The sequence below is a fragment of the Fukomys damarensis genome, unplaced genomic scaffold (genome assembly GCF_012274545.1).
Source record: "Fukomys damarensis isolate Sample0158 unplaced genomic scaffold, DMR_v1.0_HiC HiC_scaffold_4, whole genome shotgun sequence".
NCBI classification, from domain to species: Eukaryota; Metazoa; Chordata; class Mammalia; order Rodentia; family Bathyergidae; genus Fukomys; species Fukomys damarensis.
The window spans coordinates 3,175,083-3,194,171 of record NW_022900916.1 but is presented as its reverse complement, the minus strand read 5'-3'; the positions used below and the strand labels follow the sequence as shown (position 1 = coordinate 3,194,171).

The 19,089-nt window shown below is 39.3% G+C and overlaps 1 protein-coding gene across 1 annotated transcript in view; it reads right to left on the bottom strand.

Moving 5' to 3' along the window:
• Pclo (piccolo presynaptic cytomatrix protein) overlaps nucleotides 1–13,764 on the bottom strand; it is a 324,402-nt gene extending 310,638 nt beyond the window's left edge. Inside the window, exons 1-2 of the mRNA XM_033758844.1 lie at nucleotides 13,736–13,764; nucleotides 12,096–13,404 (exon numbers count right to left, since the gene is read on the bottom strand). Coding sequence (XP_033614735.1) covers nucleotides 12,096–13,404; nucleotides 13,736–13,764 — 1,338 coding nt within the window. The remainder of the gene's footprint in view (nucleotides 1–12,095; nucleotides 13,405–13,735) is intronic.
• Nucleotides 13,765–19,089: the final 5,325 nt, after the last annotated feature.

Below are 19,089 nucleotides of genomic sequence, written 5' to 3'. Positions count from 1 at the left end.
TTGCTGTAGCACAGCTCTCTCATGAGTCCAATCCCTGGGTCTCCTTTTTGTTCAGCCTTTATTATGTATCACACCTGGGAAATGCAGTAATGCTTTTTCACTAAAGCTTTTGCTAGATAATCATAAATGTCTTATTTATATCTTTCAAGAGTACTACTTGAAATTTTAATTGTGAGCAGCACATACTGGATTTCAGTTAATGGTGCTACATTCATAAATGTGTCAAAATTATTACCAAAAAATTACACGCTGACTTTAAGGGTGTTTCTTTGATAATGATTCAAGTTAATCAAGTTTATACATCTAAGTAATGAAGTAATCCAGTAGATTTTGAAGGCCCCAAATTAAAACTTATTCCTGCTCAAAATGGTTCAGCTTCAGAAAAAAAAAAAAAAATGAAAGCCTCTCAAAATAACAGCAATGACAACAAAAAAACAGACCTCGAAAAGACACAAAATGTGTATTAGATACATAACAGAATCTCGGATCAGCCCCGTGGCAGAGGTGCTTGGAGTAATGGAGCACCAGGAGAATGAGGTCGGAACTGTCTTCGCTGGTGCTCACACTGGCTGCTGCACGTTTTCTTCCATTGCGCCATCTTCCTACCCTTGTACAGTAAACCTGGAGTTCTCACTCAGTCCCTGCGACCACACGCCGTGCTGAGGTGGCCGCATCCCTTCCCTCAGCCCTGACAGGGAGTCTCTCCCTGCACAACGAGCTGCCCGCTACCTCCTAGCTCAGATCAGTGCAGTACAACCCACCCTGGATCTCCCTCTTTACCACTGTTCCATCGGCAACAAGGTCCACCACTTCTTCAATGCTGAAAAATGCCTTTAGATACAAATACGCAGTGCAATATTTTCCAGTATTTCCTCCTCTCTCATCTTTAGACTTTAAAAGGAGTGCTTATTTATTATCATTTCCACTACTGGATACCAACTAAATTTTAGCTGAGTTGTTTAATGATGAATTATTTAATATATTTTCTATTTATCATCAAATCATCTTAATTATAAAAGGCCTTATATTATTTTGAATGCCACTGGAAGATATAACCAGATAAAAGGAATAAGAAATCAATACTACAAAAATAAGTCTAAGCTGTCTGATAGCGGACTATGCCTTCTCCACCCAGGACCACCAGGGCCCAGGAAGGGCCCACAGAGGCAGCTATCCCCAGCAGCCGCCTGGTACAGATGGCCACTGTGGCTATCATCTTCAGCTGTGCATATTAATGCATAATTTGTTTTGGTTACAAAATAAACACTGGCATTCCTCAGAACTGTGATAACATGCTCAGCAACTTAGTGAAACCATTTTATTTAAAACATCCTGAAGTTGATGGATATTTTCTCTTTGAAACTGTGGGTTACAATTTTTTCTATATCATTCAACAGCAAACAAAGCTTGTGATACCTAAACTATGCACTCCCGTTTCCATAAGCTGTAAAAATGTCCATCAATTGCTAACAGTAACATCTGTAAATCTTTACAAACAGGACCAAGCAATAGAAGTATGTTTTAAGTGTTGTCAGGGTAAAACAAGGAAAACTGACATTTCCACAAAAGCACAATTTGCAAAGTTATTATACATGGACAGGGGAGTATATTATTATTCTACTACAGGTACATAAAGAAAGGAGGACCTAAAATTAGCAAAAAGAACTTATATACATTATACTGTACATGGACATATGCACATAAGGTGAATTTATACCTTGGTTCCTCAACTGATAAATATATACCTCAGGCTATCGTGCTATTTTGCAGCTATTTTGTGATCCATTAGACAGACTTTGTGCAATTATCTGAATAGTATTACATTGTTCCTTATTTCATTTAAAAATGAAAAATGAAAAAATAAATTATATTAGTAAAATGAATCAAAGGTCTCATGAACTTAAGATGAAGAGACAAGCATAAACTCAATATACAGGCTGCAAGCTATATATCTTTAAATTCACTTAGATGCTCACTGGAATTAAGCCAATTACTTGCATGTGGAAAATTAAAAAGATGAAAGATGTGGTTTTGAAAATGTATGAAATTTTTAATTATATTAAACCTTGCTGACAAAGTTTCAAAAGGAACTCTTAGCTTCTTCCAGCTCTGGGAATAGAGGCCTTCAATAACCAGTAAGTTATTTAAATTTTACCAAATGATACACACACACACAAACACACACATACACTTATGTATTCACACACACTTAATGAATATACTTAAGGAAAATGTGATTATGCTTCATTAGGTATACATTATTTTTCATTTTCCTACAAATCACATTTATGTTTTTCATTAACATTTACCTTCTTCTGATCATCTTTTTAAATCTTCTGTAAAAAAATCACATAGATCTATACATTAAAACTTTTTAAAATAAGTATAATTATAGAATTCCTAATCACATGTTCACATAATGAAACTTGCTATATGCTTTCTTTTGTTTTATATAAATAGAAATATGAGCCAGGCACCTCTAATCCCAGCACTGTGGGAGGTTGAGGCAGGGGGAATCACAAATTTGAGCCCAACTCAAGCAACTTAGTGTCTTAGTGAGACCATGTCTCAAAATTTAAAAGAAAAAGTCCTGGGGGATGTAGCACAGGGTGAAAATCCTGGGTTTAATGCCCAGTAGCCCCCCACACACAAAAAATAGAAATCTGTTCCTAAGAGTTGATTTAAGTATGCAACTGGAAATTCTAACTGATGAATAAATGAATATTTCTATTTCATTTTCTATGAAACTGTTTCATACTTAAGTTTTTAATTGAAGAAAGAACAAAAAAGTGTTTTACGCTTTTATATCCAAATGAGACCTGATCTCATCTACCTGTATTTCATTACTTTCTACTTTACAAACAAGATTCCATCTTTAGTTGCTAAATTATTGGCTCTCTCTGAATTCTGCTCCTGACAGTGAAAGTCCAAGTGATCACCTTTACAATCTCCATTACCAAGCTCTAGCTAAGTGGCTGGGCAGAGCAGGAGCACAGGGCTTACCAAAGCATGGCACAAAAAGCAGCCTTGTAAGACACCTTTGGACAGTGGGAGCAGGAAAGAGTAAAGCCAGGGTTCTACAACCTCAACTTTTAAAAAATTAAATATTCTTAAAATAAACTTCTGACAAAAAGGTTAATTTCTTTGTAACTATAAGGATATGTAAAATATAACAGACACACCCACCCACCTACACACACACAAACACACACACACACACACACACACACACACACACACACCACTGTCTGTAACTTAGAAATTTAGGAAATAGCATAGTAAATCAGATAATACAGTTATATACAATATAAAAATATGGTAAATTCTGGGTCAGTAAACCCAGGTGCTTCTATGGGAATCCATTGGTAAGTAATTCTGTGACTTTGCAAAAGTCACTTAAATTCTTAAACCTCAGTTTTCTCATCTATAAAAGAAGCTAATAATAATGGTAACTCTACCCACTTCTATATCCCCTAACAGAATTTTATAAAGATCAATCGTGATAGCAATGATTACCAACACTTTAATTCCAGAGCACCTCACTTACATTGTCAAATGTGACTTTTAAGTTAGACATATTTTCACATTACAAATAATGAAAATAAGCACTCAGAAAAATGAAGACACTCAATGAAATCACACAAGTAGCTCAGCTAGGATTCATACCACATGATCTAACTCTAAAGTAGCACATTCTTTTCTCGCTTCCAAAGGGTCATCTTATGACTGATGAAGAAACACTGCATATTTCAAAATGCTTTAGAACTTAAATTCTGATTTTCTTAGCCTGCTTACCCCTTTTTAAAATGTGAATACTATTTCATTGAGAGAATTAAATGACAAAATGCATATAAAGTGTATAGTACATACTTTGAAATGTGAAGTTCAAACTAATATTTCCCATTCCCACGACAAAAAAGAAAATCTCTCAGACTGAAGTAAAGAAAAGCAAAAAACATTGTTTGCTGCAAAGTTGTTTCTAAGCAATGAGAAGTGATTTTAAGTAAATGTATGCTTTTATCAGCAAAAGTGTACATGTATAAAAGAAACAGGAAGGACTCAAAGCACAGATTACTCCATGCCTTATTGATTCATTTGATGTTGCTTGGTTTTTAAGGAAAATTAGTATAAATTTCTAATGCACTATTTGTATCTTTATCATTAATTCAGTACCTTTGAAATATTTGTAAGGACTCATTTTTATCTTACAATACAGAATAGGTGAAAGTGTCAGCTATGTGTGTTTCTCAGGGGACATGAACCATCAGCAAGTTAATCTATTCCTGCATTAAGCTTATTGATCCAATAATGATTCTACCTGTGGATTACTTCCTTCACTGAAGAACACACTGTCACCAAGCTATACAGATCATTGTACCAGTTATAATAACACATGACAACAGTCTTAGCAGATATTATAAAAGCCAGCACTTCAGCAAGACATCTGAAACATCTAATCCTTTAAAAGCCAAAAGGCATTACTTCTAATGACTAAATTATGAGGAACAGACATGCCTCATATCCAGAGAATATGCAAAATCTAAAGAAAAATGTTATAAGCTGAACCTCATCAAAGATTAGAGCTAAAGAAATATGGTGTTGTAAACATATTTAAGTAATACAGATTTGTTTTTGTTTTTTGTTTTTTTGACAAAAACTACTCACTATGTAGTTGAGACTGACCTGGAACTCACTATGTAGCCCAGGCTGGTCTCAAACTCACAGCGATCCTCCTGCCTCAGCCTCTGGAGTGCTGGGATTACAGGCATGCGCCACCACGCCCGGCCCGTAATACAGATTTTAAATGAGTCCTCCTGATACTTCTATTACTTTAATTTCAATAGAAAACTATTTTAAAGAAGGATACATTCATTTTGTTATAATCAGAATATTCTTAACAGTATGAATAATATCGCAAGAATTATCAGAGTATGGCAAAAAACAGCATGTGCTATCCATAAATGTTAGTTTTTATAACTTGGTACTTTTATTTTTCCTTGACATCATATAAACTCCTTGCCAGTCAAGGTACACGCGGCTTTGACAAGCACAAAATGAAGACAAACTAACCAAACAGCATTACAGACATAATGTATTTCAAATCCTCATTGTCATTTAGACTGCACCAAGCAGAACTCTGCTATAGTTTGGATCTGAAGTGTCCCTCAAAAAACTGCATGTTAACAACTGGGTCCCCTGGTGACACCCTTGGAAGCTGTGGGAACAGAAGATGTAGGGCCTCCGGGAGTTCCTCTGGTCCAGGGGCTGCTCTCACAGGTGCAGGCTTCCAGTCCCTTCTGGTTCTCTCTCAGGACTGGATCCACCACAGGCCTCTGCCATGGTGCACTGCTCGGCGGAGCCCAAAGCACAGGGCAGAGAGACCACAGGTGGAAATCTCTTCAAGTGTGAGCCCGAACATGACTCCTCTCTCTGTAAGTTGACTACCCGGGGTATTTGTCACAGTAACAGAAGGCTAACATAAATGCCAAGGCTGAGGAGAAACAATCCTCAACTCCTTTAACATTCCCTTCACATCATATACCATGTAAGCAATTATCTGATGAACTAGGATTTTTAGATCACCCCAACGAAAATTATGGTTATAACATGAATTTACAAGTCAAAAAATAAGTACAAAAAGGTATGACAATCAAAATAAAAGTATCCATCTCTTCTCTACCCCAAGAGTTGCACTCCAGAATCAATCAGTATTAACTTTGCCCTTTAGTGTTTTTCGTTGTGGTTGCCTGCAGTTATGTTAAAATAATCCTTTCGTTTTCTTTTTGATCTACAAATTTAAAATGTTTCATCTTACCAAAAAAATCTGAATTTGTTTTCAAAAGCCAAGCTTACTGTCTGTTTTTAAGAACAGGAATAGCTCCCTGGGGTGAGGACTTCATACAACGAGCGTTCCTCAACCTCCACAATCCCACAGGCCGGTGTGAGAGGGAATCTCAGAGTAGTACAGTCCTGGGTGTGTCCCTGCTCTTTCCTTCCTTGCCATCCTCGCTCCCTGAGCCTCATAGTGGGTCACCAACTAGACCTTACATCGCTGTTTACAATTCTGGAGCCCCAAGTTCTCCCTCAACCCCAAGGCACTCTTCACCTGAATGAGGACATCCCCACCCTCTCGCAGTCCATACTACACCTCCCCCTCTCTCTCTCTCTCTCTCTCTCTCTCTCTCTCTCTCTCTCTCTCTCGTACATTTCATTCTTCTCTACAACATGCACTGCCACGTCACACAGTACGCTGTACTTACTTGTGCTCCTTACTCAAGTACCCATGCCATGGAAGACACACTTGTGCCTACTGTGTGAACTCCTGTGTCCCCAGCATGAGGGACCTGAGGGCAAGAACATGTCTAATCAGAGTGGCTGCAAAGAAAGTAGCAGAATACTTGTCTGTATTGTTACCCCTGTTCAGCTCTGTAACTGGGAGAAAATTCCCAAGGTCTTCAATCAGGCCCATTTTTATCCTCAACCAGGCCACTGAAATTTGAATGTTTTAATTATCAATGAAATACTCTCTAAATCTTTCTCAGGGCCGAGCGTGGTGGCGCACACCTGTAATCCCAGCACTCGGGAGGCTGAGGCAGGAGGATCGCTGTGAGTTCGAGACCAGCCTGGGCTACATAGTGAGTTCCTGGTCAGTCTCAACTACATAGTGAGACCCTGTCTCAAAAAAAACAACAACAAAAAAATCTTCCTCAGGAATAGTAAGAATTTTTATGTTATTTATCTTTCCTGGATGAACTTTTATGTAGTTCAGTTAAGGTTTGTCTTTTTAGAGCCTTCCTTTAGCTACCACTAAAATGTCAGGTAGGTTGTGAGCACTTCCATTTAGTATGAGTACCTGACAGGTGTTTCTGCACAGGCAGCATAGCTTCCTGTCACCCCTGTCCTCTGCATGCGGTCAAGAGGACAGCAGAGGGTCAGGGTCCACAGACACTAACAGCGGGCATTTGACTCACTTTATCCTCTGTAACACAGAGAGATGAAGGAGGAGCTTTACTCCCAGGGCTAGGCTTCTTTTTAAGGTCCTGGACTTCTTACAAGGCCCCCTTGGGCAGCTTACTCCTTCATCTGGAGAAAAGTCTTTGGCTTTAGAAGGGGAAATAAAGTGTTTCCCATCAAGTCTCACATTTTGTATCTGTAGCCCTTACTAGGGAACACACCCTCCCCAGGTGGAGTTACAAGAGTTTGACACGTACATGTACATGTTCAATTTATTCTTTGATTGCTACCCATAGCACATTCCTCCTCTGCCATCAGTTGGTCTCAAGTTTGGGCTTTCTGGGTGTCCTCCAAGAGCACCTGCCCCGTGGTCAGCTCTCACCCAGCTCCTTCCCATTTCCCATTTTCTTCCTCTCTCCCAGGAATCTGCCACGCACCAACCTATGTTCCCAGTGCTGTTTCACACTTTCAATCTTTTTAAAAGTAGGACCTTTAGAAAGACGCTATGAGCATGTGTGCTATGGATCTTCCTTTTGAAGAGGAATTTGTTGCATGGAGTCTCTCGTTAAATAACAAAGTGAAAAAAATCTCTGGGCTAAAAACAGCAATTCAGTGAGAAAAGATTAACCTCTTCCCTAAAAGTTCTTTCAGGTCCTCCACCTGCAGTATGACTAACGGGCACCAGTTCCTAACACAATTCCCACACACACTCGCACACTTGAGAAGACTCTGAAGCAGGAGCAAGACCATCCCACCAGACAGGTGGCCAGATAGGCCACTTCTCCCAAATACAGAATTTCAGTCTTTCTGATCAATTAAGTTTGCATGCAAGGCTAGGGTTTTTCCTCCCCAAAGGGGGTCACAGTTTTTAATAAAAGATCTAGTATTTGCCAAGAGACTGATTAACATATCGTGAATAAAAAATACTTCTGAAAAAACATAATCATTTTAACATTAATATCTGGTTCGTTATTAACACTCTAAAAAGTGGCAGGCCATTTCAAAAGAGTCGGGAAAATGTTTAAACATTAGGGACAAGCCTTTTGAATCTGTCCATACATCTACTTTGCCTGAGCCTATACCCCAGAGCAGATAAGGCAAATCAACAAAAGTAACAATGCAGATGCTCTGTCACTAGACAGAAAATGTTTAGTTTCTCAAAAAGCAAGCCCAAAGAGACGACTTGTATTACAGCGATTAATTCCATTAATGGACCAGCAAGAACACTACAGCTACTTCTGCAGGCATCAAAGTCTAGGCTTGGAGCCAGGGGATTCGAAAGGTTTATCTGAAATGGAACCCATCTCAACAGCCTCTGGGGATGGCAGGTATTTTAAAGGTCACCCACTCCACAAAAATGACTGGGTTGTCCAGGGTGTCTGCCTGTGGCTGGAGTAGGGACAGACTGGCAAACTGAGAATCCAAGGGGGAGATAATGACCCTAAAACTTGTGGTGCGGTGCAGCTACATTTCCAGGGCTCCTTCCCCAGAGCTGGGAGGCATGATGGTCACAAGAGATACAGCCGTGTAATTCTTCTAGTCTTTACAGTACATAAGACTACGATACTATTTTGCCCACAGGTTTCAAAAATAATAATATAGTAACCTGCACATAAACATCAAAATGAAAAGTCATCAATTCATGTCAAATGAAGTACCAAAGACTGTCCTGTCTCTGTCCCTATCCTGCATGGAGAAACTTTGTTCATGCCATCTGATACTTAAGGGAAACGTGGCAGATGGAAAGAGAGGGACTTTTCCTGGAACAGGTAACAGTTTACAAATGGTGGTCATCCCCACAACAATCTACCTTACACCTCACCTGCGGGAACAGAAGCTTTTAGCCTCTATCCATTTCTAACCTTCCAACTCTGGAGTTTGACGAATTGGCCATGTGATGAAAAAGGTTAGGAAGATGCTTTTCTAGAGTTCAGACTTAGACCTTTTGATTGTATTTTTTTCCTTACGGTAAAAACTAAATGAGTACTAAAGTGAAGTTGTAATATTACAAACCAAAAGGCCTTAGATTGCTCCCTTAGAGCCCAACAACTACAATACTGTATCTAAACAGAAGACAGTGTGTAAGCAAAATCTATTTAAAACATTATGTGTGTTGCACTGTATTGCAATTTCAAAAGCACTTTACATATTTAAAGATTCTGCCTCATACAGATTTTCAGTTAATACTCCTAACCACACAGTGCACTGGACAGAGTACTTGTCTGTCGGAATTTTATATTTCAAACTGGGGTGCCACCCTACGTACATGTTATGCAGCACGTGAGCCCACACACAGGGAAGCAGGAGCCGGCCCCTCCGCAGCCTCCACTCCTCTCCACGCTCCACTCCTGCGTTCTGAGTCTCCGTCTGGATTCTGGTCCCCACACTCCAGCTGAAACCCCTCCTCTTTCACAAACACAGGTCCAACGCCCCTCCACCTGCATCTGCTTCTTCCTTTGACCTGGGCACTGTATCGCTTTTCCCACATGAATAAACAAACTTGGAGCCTGGCGTGGTGGCGCACGCCTGTAATCCCAGCACTCGGGAGGCTGAGGCAGGAGGATCGTTGTGAGTTCAAGACCAGCCGGGGCCATGTAGTGAGTTCCAGGTCAGCCTCAACTACACAGTGAGACCCTGTCTCAAAAAAAGAAAAAAAAAATTGGGGCCCAAAAGATTTGGTGTGGGTTCTGTGTGGTAATTTACTATCTGGGTGAAGGAACAACCAAAGTAACCATGGCAACAGTTACAACACCAGTTTCCTTATCGGAACACTAGAAACATGGAATATATGTCCATACCATTACTAGGAAGTTTAGATACAAGAACACAATCAGTGAACGCCCTGTCCCAGCATCCAGTCAGTGTCTGTCTCTGTGTCTGTCTCCTCCTCCTCCATCCCCTCCCTCCCTCCATACAGTCCTCCGTTCTTACATACAGCTTTTATGACCCCTATTCTCATTTAAGGAAAACCCTATCTAAGAAACATTTGGACCTGTTGTAGCATTTAATCCTTCACAAGTAGGCATTCAATACCAACTCAGAAAATAAGTAATGCAATGTATGACTATGTTAACCCAGGTAGGTTTCATAAAGTAGAATTCTCATCACAGCCTGCTAAATAGGAAAGGCAAAACTATGATTTCAACCCATCTCCAACTGCACAGCCTGCCCCTACCCATCACTGGAGCTCTGCTAGATTTATGTCCTCAATACACCTTGCATATTTCTGTCTCCAGGTTCTGCCAAAACCGTCACCCGCTTCATGTCTCCAGACTGAGGAGAGCACTCGCCTCACGTACTCAGCTCAAAGGCCGCTTTACCAGGAAGCTTCCCTTAGTCTTCCTCCCTGGGACCAGCTTCCTACTGTGCAGTCCGTAACACTCGCTCCTGGTTCTCACAGCTCTTATCATCTGACCACACATTAATTTCCTTGTGGTACATTATCTGAGGACATCATAATCATGTTAAGATCAGCATTCGTGTTTTACTTCTACTTCTATCCTGCCGAATATGTAGCAGAATGTCTACCATACTACAGACACTCAAATATCTGCGTTCCAAATAGTGGGTATACAAAGAGTATGTGTTGCTTCAATTTCCTACTTGATATTTCTGCCTCATAAATCGTCACCACGGTACACATGACAAATCCAAGCATTCAATGAGAGTAACATGTATCACTTGAACATATTATACTCTGCATTGCAGGATATCAAGGGCAGCAACATATCTTTACCAAAATTTAGAAAGCTACACATATATAAACAAACTACTACTTATAAACTAATTTCCCCTATAGTTTGAATATAGCATGTTATTAAGTATAATTTTATCAGTACTGGATGGTTTATTTAGAAAGTTAAAGCACTTAATAGAATTTCTTGTTAAAAGACTAACTGTTCTTTGGAAAACAACTGAAGATTGATATAGTCTAAATTGAGATCATTTGTAGTTTTCAGTATATTTAGTATCCAAGCTAACATGACTTATCAGTAGTCATGATTGCTTTTATCTTGTAGATTCTGTTTGGAACCAGACTACACAACCTCACTGCTCAGGGCCATTTCACTCACACACGCTTCATCACCTGCTGTCAGTGACTTCCTGGGCTGTCCACAGACATCACACATGGACGGGCGGCCCATGAACAGCTGTCCTCCAGATGGGAATGAGGCCTCCTCCAAGTGGGGATATCCGATCGCTTTCCGAAATGAACTCACACCCTCTTACACCCCTCTCTATCCTCGCTCATTTACAGCACTACCCTAGCTTCACTTTAGCAGGTAACTCCACAGAATTTCCAGGTTTGTATGCTGTTTTGTGAGGGTTCTTTGGTCCCTTTGCTCTAGAATGCACCCAAATCTCTATCCATTGAAACACTATTTTATCCTGGGTCTCTGAGGACTGAGTTACTATTAACTGGCTGAGGATTACCTCTCCCCTGCCCACGTGTGACTCCATGGTGAAGCGGGATGGCCAGGCATTGGCCTGCAGAGGATACCTAGCAATGCGGAGCCTGCTCTGAGGGCTTCCCTCTGAGCCTGACCCACGCCTTTCCCCGTGCCTCTCGAGTAATCAGGGAAGCGTGCCCTCTAAGTGTTTCAGAATCACTGGAAGGGAAGGACAGATGCAGACTGAAAAATTATTCTCAATTTCATATCAACATTATATTTCACTGCTGTTTTCTAATACAATTATAATCCTAGTTTAAAATACCAAAATTCAATAGGTAGGGGCATCCATTGCAAAGTTAAAGGAATATCACTGTACACTAATAATAATAATAATAATAATAATAATAATAATATAGACTTTATACACAGAGTTAAATGATTAGGCGCTCAGCATCTTCAAACAGCTCATACTTCTTTTAAATGTCAAAGTGAGGCAATATTTTGGGTTTATCTCTGAAGAAAATATAAAATACTAATTGATAATTGACAGAAGAAGAAAAATGAAGACAAGAAGGAGGGAGGGAGGGAGGAAAGAAACAAAGAAATAAGGAAGGAAAGGAAACATGAGAGAGAAGGATGGAAGGGAGGAGGAACCAGAGGAAGACGAGACCATCCTGTAAGTAACAAGTCAAGCGTCGTGTGCAGAAGGTGCCCACATGCCTTAAGAGCCTGGGTAAATGTACTCACCTCCGTTAAATGAGGATTGGGATTAAATCCACAGAGGCTACAGACAGTAGTTTGACACTCAGTGCATGTGTTAAAATTGGCCTTTTCTGGAACATGCAACAGAAGTTCAGTGGTGTTGCAAAGAGGACAGACGGTTTTAGAGGAACGTGGTACTGGAATCTGAGTTAAAGATGGAGAAGTTACTGGTGGTTGTGGAGGTTTCCCAGTTACTGGTTTTGAAGTTTGCTGAGCTAAGGGTTTTGATGGGCCTGGCTGTTGAGATGAAGGCTTTGCTGGACCCGGCTGCTGAGCTTGGGGCTTTGCCAGGCCTGGGTGTTGACCTGGGGGTTTTCCCGGACTGGGCTGCTGCACGGGGGGCTTTGCCGAGCCTGGCTGCTGAGCCAGAGTCTTTCCTGGCCCAGGCTGAGCTGGAGTCTTTGTAGGCCCAGGGGTCTTGGCTGGAGACTGTGGTGCAGGCTGCTGAGTGGTGGGTTTGGGGGGTCCCGGCTGTTGGGCGGGGGGCTTTACTGTCCCTGGCTGTGGTCCTAGGGCCTTTGCTAGCCCTGGTTGCTGGACTGCAGGCTTTGCAGGCCCGGGCTGTGATTTTTCAGGTCCGGGCTGCGATTTCTCAGGTCCGGGCTGCTGGGCTGGAGGCTTCCCAGGACCTGCCAGCTGCACAGGGGGTTTGGACAGAGGTTTAGCCGCCTCTCCCTGTCCAGGGTCTGACGGCTTAGCCTTAGGCCTGGCTGCATCTCGCTGAAGCGGCGACTTTGCCTGGTCCGTCTGAGAAGGTGGCACAGGCCCCTGAGCTGGCTTTCCTGCCCCAGGAGGCTGTGCTTTAACTTTCTCTGCTTGCTGGGAAGGTACTGATTTGGGAGAGCCCTCTTGTTGAATGGGGTCGCTCACAGGTCCTTGCTGCTTAGGAACTGGCTTGGGTGACTGCTGTGATGGAGGTTTTGTGACACCCCCGGGTTTTCCTTGGTCCTTCTGAGCTGTTCTTTGCTTCTTGGTGGTTTCTTCCTGGGATGCCTCAGAGTCTGATATCAAATCAAAAGGGCTGAATTTATTTACAACAGAGGAGACTGCACTTAAAGGGTTGACCTCTGTGAGGAAACCAGGCATCATACTGGACTTGTGCTCTTCCTTGAAATCAGTCCTGGACTTGGATTCTTTCAAGCTAACCGTAGAAGGGCTCCTTCCAGGCAATTTTTGCTCTGACCTAAAAGTGTCTGTGGTTCTGCTCTTACTGAGGCCAGGTTGAACTGGACGCCCAGGGTCTGGCGGTTTCCCAGGTTGCCTTGGAGGGGGGCTACTATCCAATTCTTGTTTCCTGAAAGAGAAGAAGAAAAAGAAGAGATATGGTACAAGTTACTTCAAATCAAAGTAATAGTAAAAAGGCATCGCTTTCTTACATCCTTATAATTATGTGTATAAATATTAAGAAATCATTTTATAGCATCCTGTGAGTGATTAGAAAACTTTTAATGTCTTTTTTTTAATAGGAAGAAATTTTCAACAAGATGGTGAAGAAAAAAAAAGACAGTGTTACCTCAGTTCACAAATGCTTTTGTGAACAATTTGGTTCACAAACAGAAGCATTTTGCAAAATTTTAATTTAGCTTGCAAACTCTACATCTGGTGATAAACACAACTGCAGTCACCTTTCCCACACAAACACAAACATGGCCATCTTTTCCAAAATTGTGGTACAAATTAACTTCATAAAGTTACCATTTTACTTATTATGGGTGGTAAAAATTAAAACATGTAGTTAAAATCTTATAATAAAAATAATTACATATATGTTTCACTACACCTCAAACCTAATTAAATATAGATTTAACTTAAAAGCTCCATAAACCAATGCAATGCCATATTTCAATACATATATGGTCACCAAGTGTATTTTTTTTTAAATCAAAGTTATGGTTGATAAAAGTCTCCTAAATACTAGTGGCACTGAGAGGTAATATTTATTTTAAAATATAGGAAATGGTTGCAATATTTTTATTTGATTTTGAGAATTTACACTGATTGCATAAGGCACCCAGTGAAATATGGTAAGGTAGGTGAACACTTCCGACACTATGACTGCCTATCTACTTAGTCCGCAGTACCCTATGTGGAAAGATAATAGCCATCCAATACTACCTTCATTACACTTTACAGAATAAGGAGTGCTACTTTCATTAGACACACTTGAGAAATATTTCTTATACAAGCCCAATGCTTTTTAATTTTTTTTTCTAACAGTGAATTTTTAACCTAAAATTTCTATGCAAAATTAGCAATAAATGTTTAGTTCATCGTGGGATACAGCCTGGTACCCAAAGAGTAACATGGTAGTTGTGGCCCCACTCCTGAAGAGCACTGCGATCTTCTTCAGAGGAGGAAAACACATAGTGACCTCTTCACTCAGTGGATGTGATACCACTTGCTATTGCCACTGACAGGTCAGCAGTAATTTTATTTATTATTATTGATGTTGACACAAAGTGTGACAGTGATTGTCAAGATTTCTTTTAATTCACACATAAAAATTTAAGATTTTTTTTTTTTAAATGGCTTCAGAAACATGGTCAATTAGGTCATGGCAGAATAAGTAAAATAGCTCCATATATCAAGCCAAAAGTCAAAGTAAGTATGTTAACTTTTAAAATAACATACTCTTTATCAATAAAGCTACATCTAAAAGAATATTCCTCATTGTTAGTATATAGAGAATCAGACACTGTTTTGTTTGGTACGTCTCACTTTTTAATTTGGGATAAGGTATGTTTCTCTATAATGAAAAGGAGAAAGAATAGAGAAACCATGGTTCCATAGCACCTGAAATATGAAATGATCACAATAAACTTCCAAAGGTTTTAATTCTATTTCTCAAAATTTACCCACTAGTGGTACAGATTTCAAATTTTTATTTTTGTACCTTTCAATAATATTATGTTTTTCAGTACTCCCCTAATGGTGTAGAGATTTGGATAAGATCAAGATATAAGGTATAACAGAAAGCAGAGAAACAATACTTACAAAAACCAAAGACTCAGGATAAAAGAAAATCAATTATAAATGGCAGTGTAGGAACAAAGTAATCTTTTTATTAAAAATGAATTAATAGGACTGGTAGGGTAGCTGAGGAGTACAAAGCTCATCTGTCAGGTGAGAGTTCCATCCTACAGAAACCCCTCACACCCTGGGGGGAAAAACCCTAGATTTTTAGTTGGGGCAATTTCCTCTAGGAAAAAGATTACAAAAAATAAACATCTTGGTGTGTCTCTGAAGGCTTCACTTAAACAGAAAATTAAAATAATTTATCTGGTTAATTCTATTAGCTGCATAATATAATACCTGTTTTAAAATACAAAATAAACATCATTACAAACTTCCACAGGAGAAAAATCATTTTGAGTGCCTCTTTATCAGGAATTCCTAAGTGCTATCTTTCTATATGAAGATAGAAGAAAACAGAATAGAAATAGATTATTTGCAAAAAGATTCAGATTTTTACATTAGTCTAGTTTTTTTCCATTCAATTAATGTTATGCAACACTCCATCGATGGGATTATAGAACTGACTATTCTACAAGTAATTATTTAGGCATGTTATCAAGTCAGTTCCTTGTATAGGATCCTATAAACCTGTCTTTAATGGAATATAAAAAATATATTCTTAAATTTACTAAATTATTGTCTTTTAAAATATTATCAAACTTATTTTCATTGTCTTATAACATTATTTTATTCCAACACATGTACAAAACAATGAACTTCATGAATACTAAACATCTGTGATAACAGTAATCACCAAAACTGAAAGCAAGCTGCTTGTACTAAAACTTATAATTGTCTACACTTCCCATAAACACTGTTATTATATGCTACAGAATCACCCTCAGTTATGACCTATATAGCCACTGACCCACAATTTAAATCTATATAACCATGAAGGCTGCCCCACAATTTAAGACTAAGTTGCCATAATTCCATAGGTAAAATGAAAGAAGGAGATCTGAGAGTAGGGTATAGAAAATAAACCATTGAGAGACAGTATCAGCTTAATGTAAAGGTGCCTTAGTTAACTGCCTCTTTCCTTCTTGTGAATCTTTGCATGGCCACAGTTGCTCCGTTTAAATGAAAAGTAACTAAAATGTAATCTGTGCCTTACACATGGAACTGTGAAGTCCTAGAGAAAGAATCCATTTTGCTTATCTTTTCACCACTAGAACCAAGCCTGGGAACTTGTGCGTGAGCTTTCAAGTCTGATGAAATAATGAGTAAGTGAATGGCTAACAGGGTGCAAACCCATGAATGAACATCTCGGGTTTTGGTTTTACGTGAATGTTTCTTGGATTCTTCTTCCTTCAGATTCTTCCAGAGACCTTCTAAGATCTGAATGGACACCTTCACTCATTCCTGAGAGCCTTAGCTTGTTGCTTCTGGAAACGAGCAGTTGTGCAGGTGGCTGCTCAGCGGGGGAGGCCCAAGGGGCAGGACAGGAAATATCCAGTTCTGCAGGTTCCTCCTTGAAGCTATCCTATCAGGAAAGTTTTCCAGTCAACCCTTCTCACAGGACACATCTCTATCTGCTCTTCCCTGCTTCTACAAGGAATCCAATCCAAGAGCCTTCACTCCTATCACATCTTCTAGCCTGTAGCAATTCATGCTTAACACTACCTCCTTTTCCATTTTACTATTGCTTCCACAAATTAGAACTGTTCTTTCACAATAAGCAGAATAAATACTCCAGCAAAAATGAGGTAAGCATGTAAGTAAATATAGGGTTACAAAAGCAGCTGGAATGATAAAATATGACACTGTGAGAGTGCTGAGTCACATGAAATTCCATACTGGAAATATAAGCAACCTTAGGAAGGTCCACTCATTGTCATACTGTAGAGGACACTAGATCTTATACCTAAAACACTTACTCAAAATAATAAAGCTAGTTAGCCACAGAAGCCTGGCAATCTGACAGCTAGTCAGGGTACGCATATAGGGATTTCTCTCCCATCACAATGACTTATCCATATGTAAAGGAATAGAAATGAAGCAAAATAATTCAGAGCCATGGGTACTTCAACACACAACCTGTCTGTAGAGATCACTGCACTGTCTCCCAGAGGTCAGATTACCATTCTTTGTAGTGTTTAAATCAAAAATCTGACAAAAACACCAAATGCCAATTTTTAATCCACATGAATTTTAAGACAGGTAAGACTCTTTAAGACGGGTATCATTAGCCTTATTTGGAGGCAAGGAATATTAGATACACACTGTCAGAGAAGTGCATGTAAATTGGTACGAGTGAGCCAAAATCAACAGTATAAGAATGTAGTCTTCATGCTGCAATCTTTCTTAAAAATAGAAGGTAAATCCTGCCATATCCAATTCATACTTCCTAAACATTCAAACCTTCAAATATATCTGCAAATATACATAAATATATGTATATATATTCATGTGTATATTTAAAGTAACATGATTTTGAAAGTCTAAATGATGGACCAAGTGTTTCCCTAGTTATCATATATGGGGATAACTTTCCAAAAGTTATGTGCTTTTCATAAAAATCAAGTTGTAAAACTCAGATCCATTACTTATTTTGCTCAAATATACAGGATGTCTTTCGCTAATCTTTTTAAAACACAGATTTACCTACTTATAACAGTTTCACCGTAACAAAATTATTAATGGAGAGCTTTAAAGTATATATTGTCTAACCTACCTTTAAAAAGCATACTATCTGATACTGTATAAAGTCAAAGCATTATGGGCTAAAAGAGCATTTTGCAGTTACCCTCTGAACAAAAGTTAAGAATCTGAAAATCAAAGAACATACTTTTCTCAGTATTCAAAACCAGCATGCTAGACCTGTTGCATGTGCCCTTTAGAAAAATGATCTAATATCTGCAGCACATTTCTTAATGAGTAATAAAAATACTACAGTTTATTATCCCATGAAAATCTAGTAAATGGACATTACATTTTATCATATCAATGTTTCATCAAATAGAAAAGAGTACATATCATAAACTATCATTTGTAGTAATGCATAAGAAACACTTTAGATTAAAGAAATAGCCCAATATATTAACAGTTTTAAAACAATAGTAGCCATACTTAACATAATGGGGCTAATTTTCTCTAGTGGTGTTTTCAGATTAAAAGCACTATTATTGCCAAATTATTGGCATTTAAGATATATGAAAGATATTACCAACTTTAAAATTTTTAATTTTTCCTACATTCAGTCTTAAATTTAATTATTTAATTTTGACAGTGACTAAGTTAAAATATCTCTATTTTATGAAATAGAGCATTGCCAACTTTAAAATTTTAATTTTTCCTACATTCAGTCTTAAATTTAATTATTTAATTTTTGACAGTGACTAAGTTAAAATATCTCTATTTTATGAAATAGAGCATTGCAGGTCTATTTAACCAGGTCTTTCCTATTTCCAATATGTCAAATGAAAATCTTAGATCATCCCCCCCGACACATACACACCTTGTCTTAAGGAAGTGGTTTTAGACCACGGGAAAGAAATGCTCCTGGCCAAAGGTGAGAGTTAAAGAGCTTGTTTACTGATAAAGGCAGGGCACACACAATGATCGCACCCTCTTAATGCTCTAATTAGAAAACCACTCATTTATCGGGATAAAGGAGAATGGAAAGTTGGGGAGGGGAAGGAGTACGCTAACATTACAAATCAGCTCTTACAACTGCCTTGCAAACTGCCATTTATTTCTGTTTTTAGATGTGTGTAAGAAAACGAATTTTAAGGCAATACAAATTGACACGTTCTTCCGAAAGCTGAAAGTCACTTCTGCATAAAAAAGAGCAACGGCTTAGGAAACGGCATGTGCAGCTCGGCAGGGGCAGCGGGGACCGAGGACCGAGGACAGGGACCGCGGCGGGGACCGAGGACCGGTACTGGGACCGGGGACAGAGGACCAGAACCTAGGACCGAGGAGGGGGACCGAGGACGGGGACCGCCGACCTAGGAGGGGACCG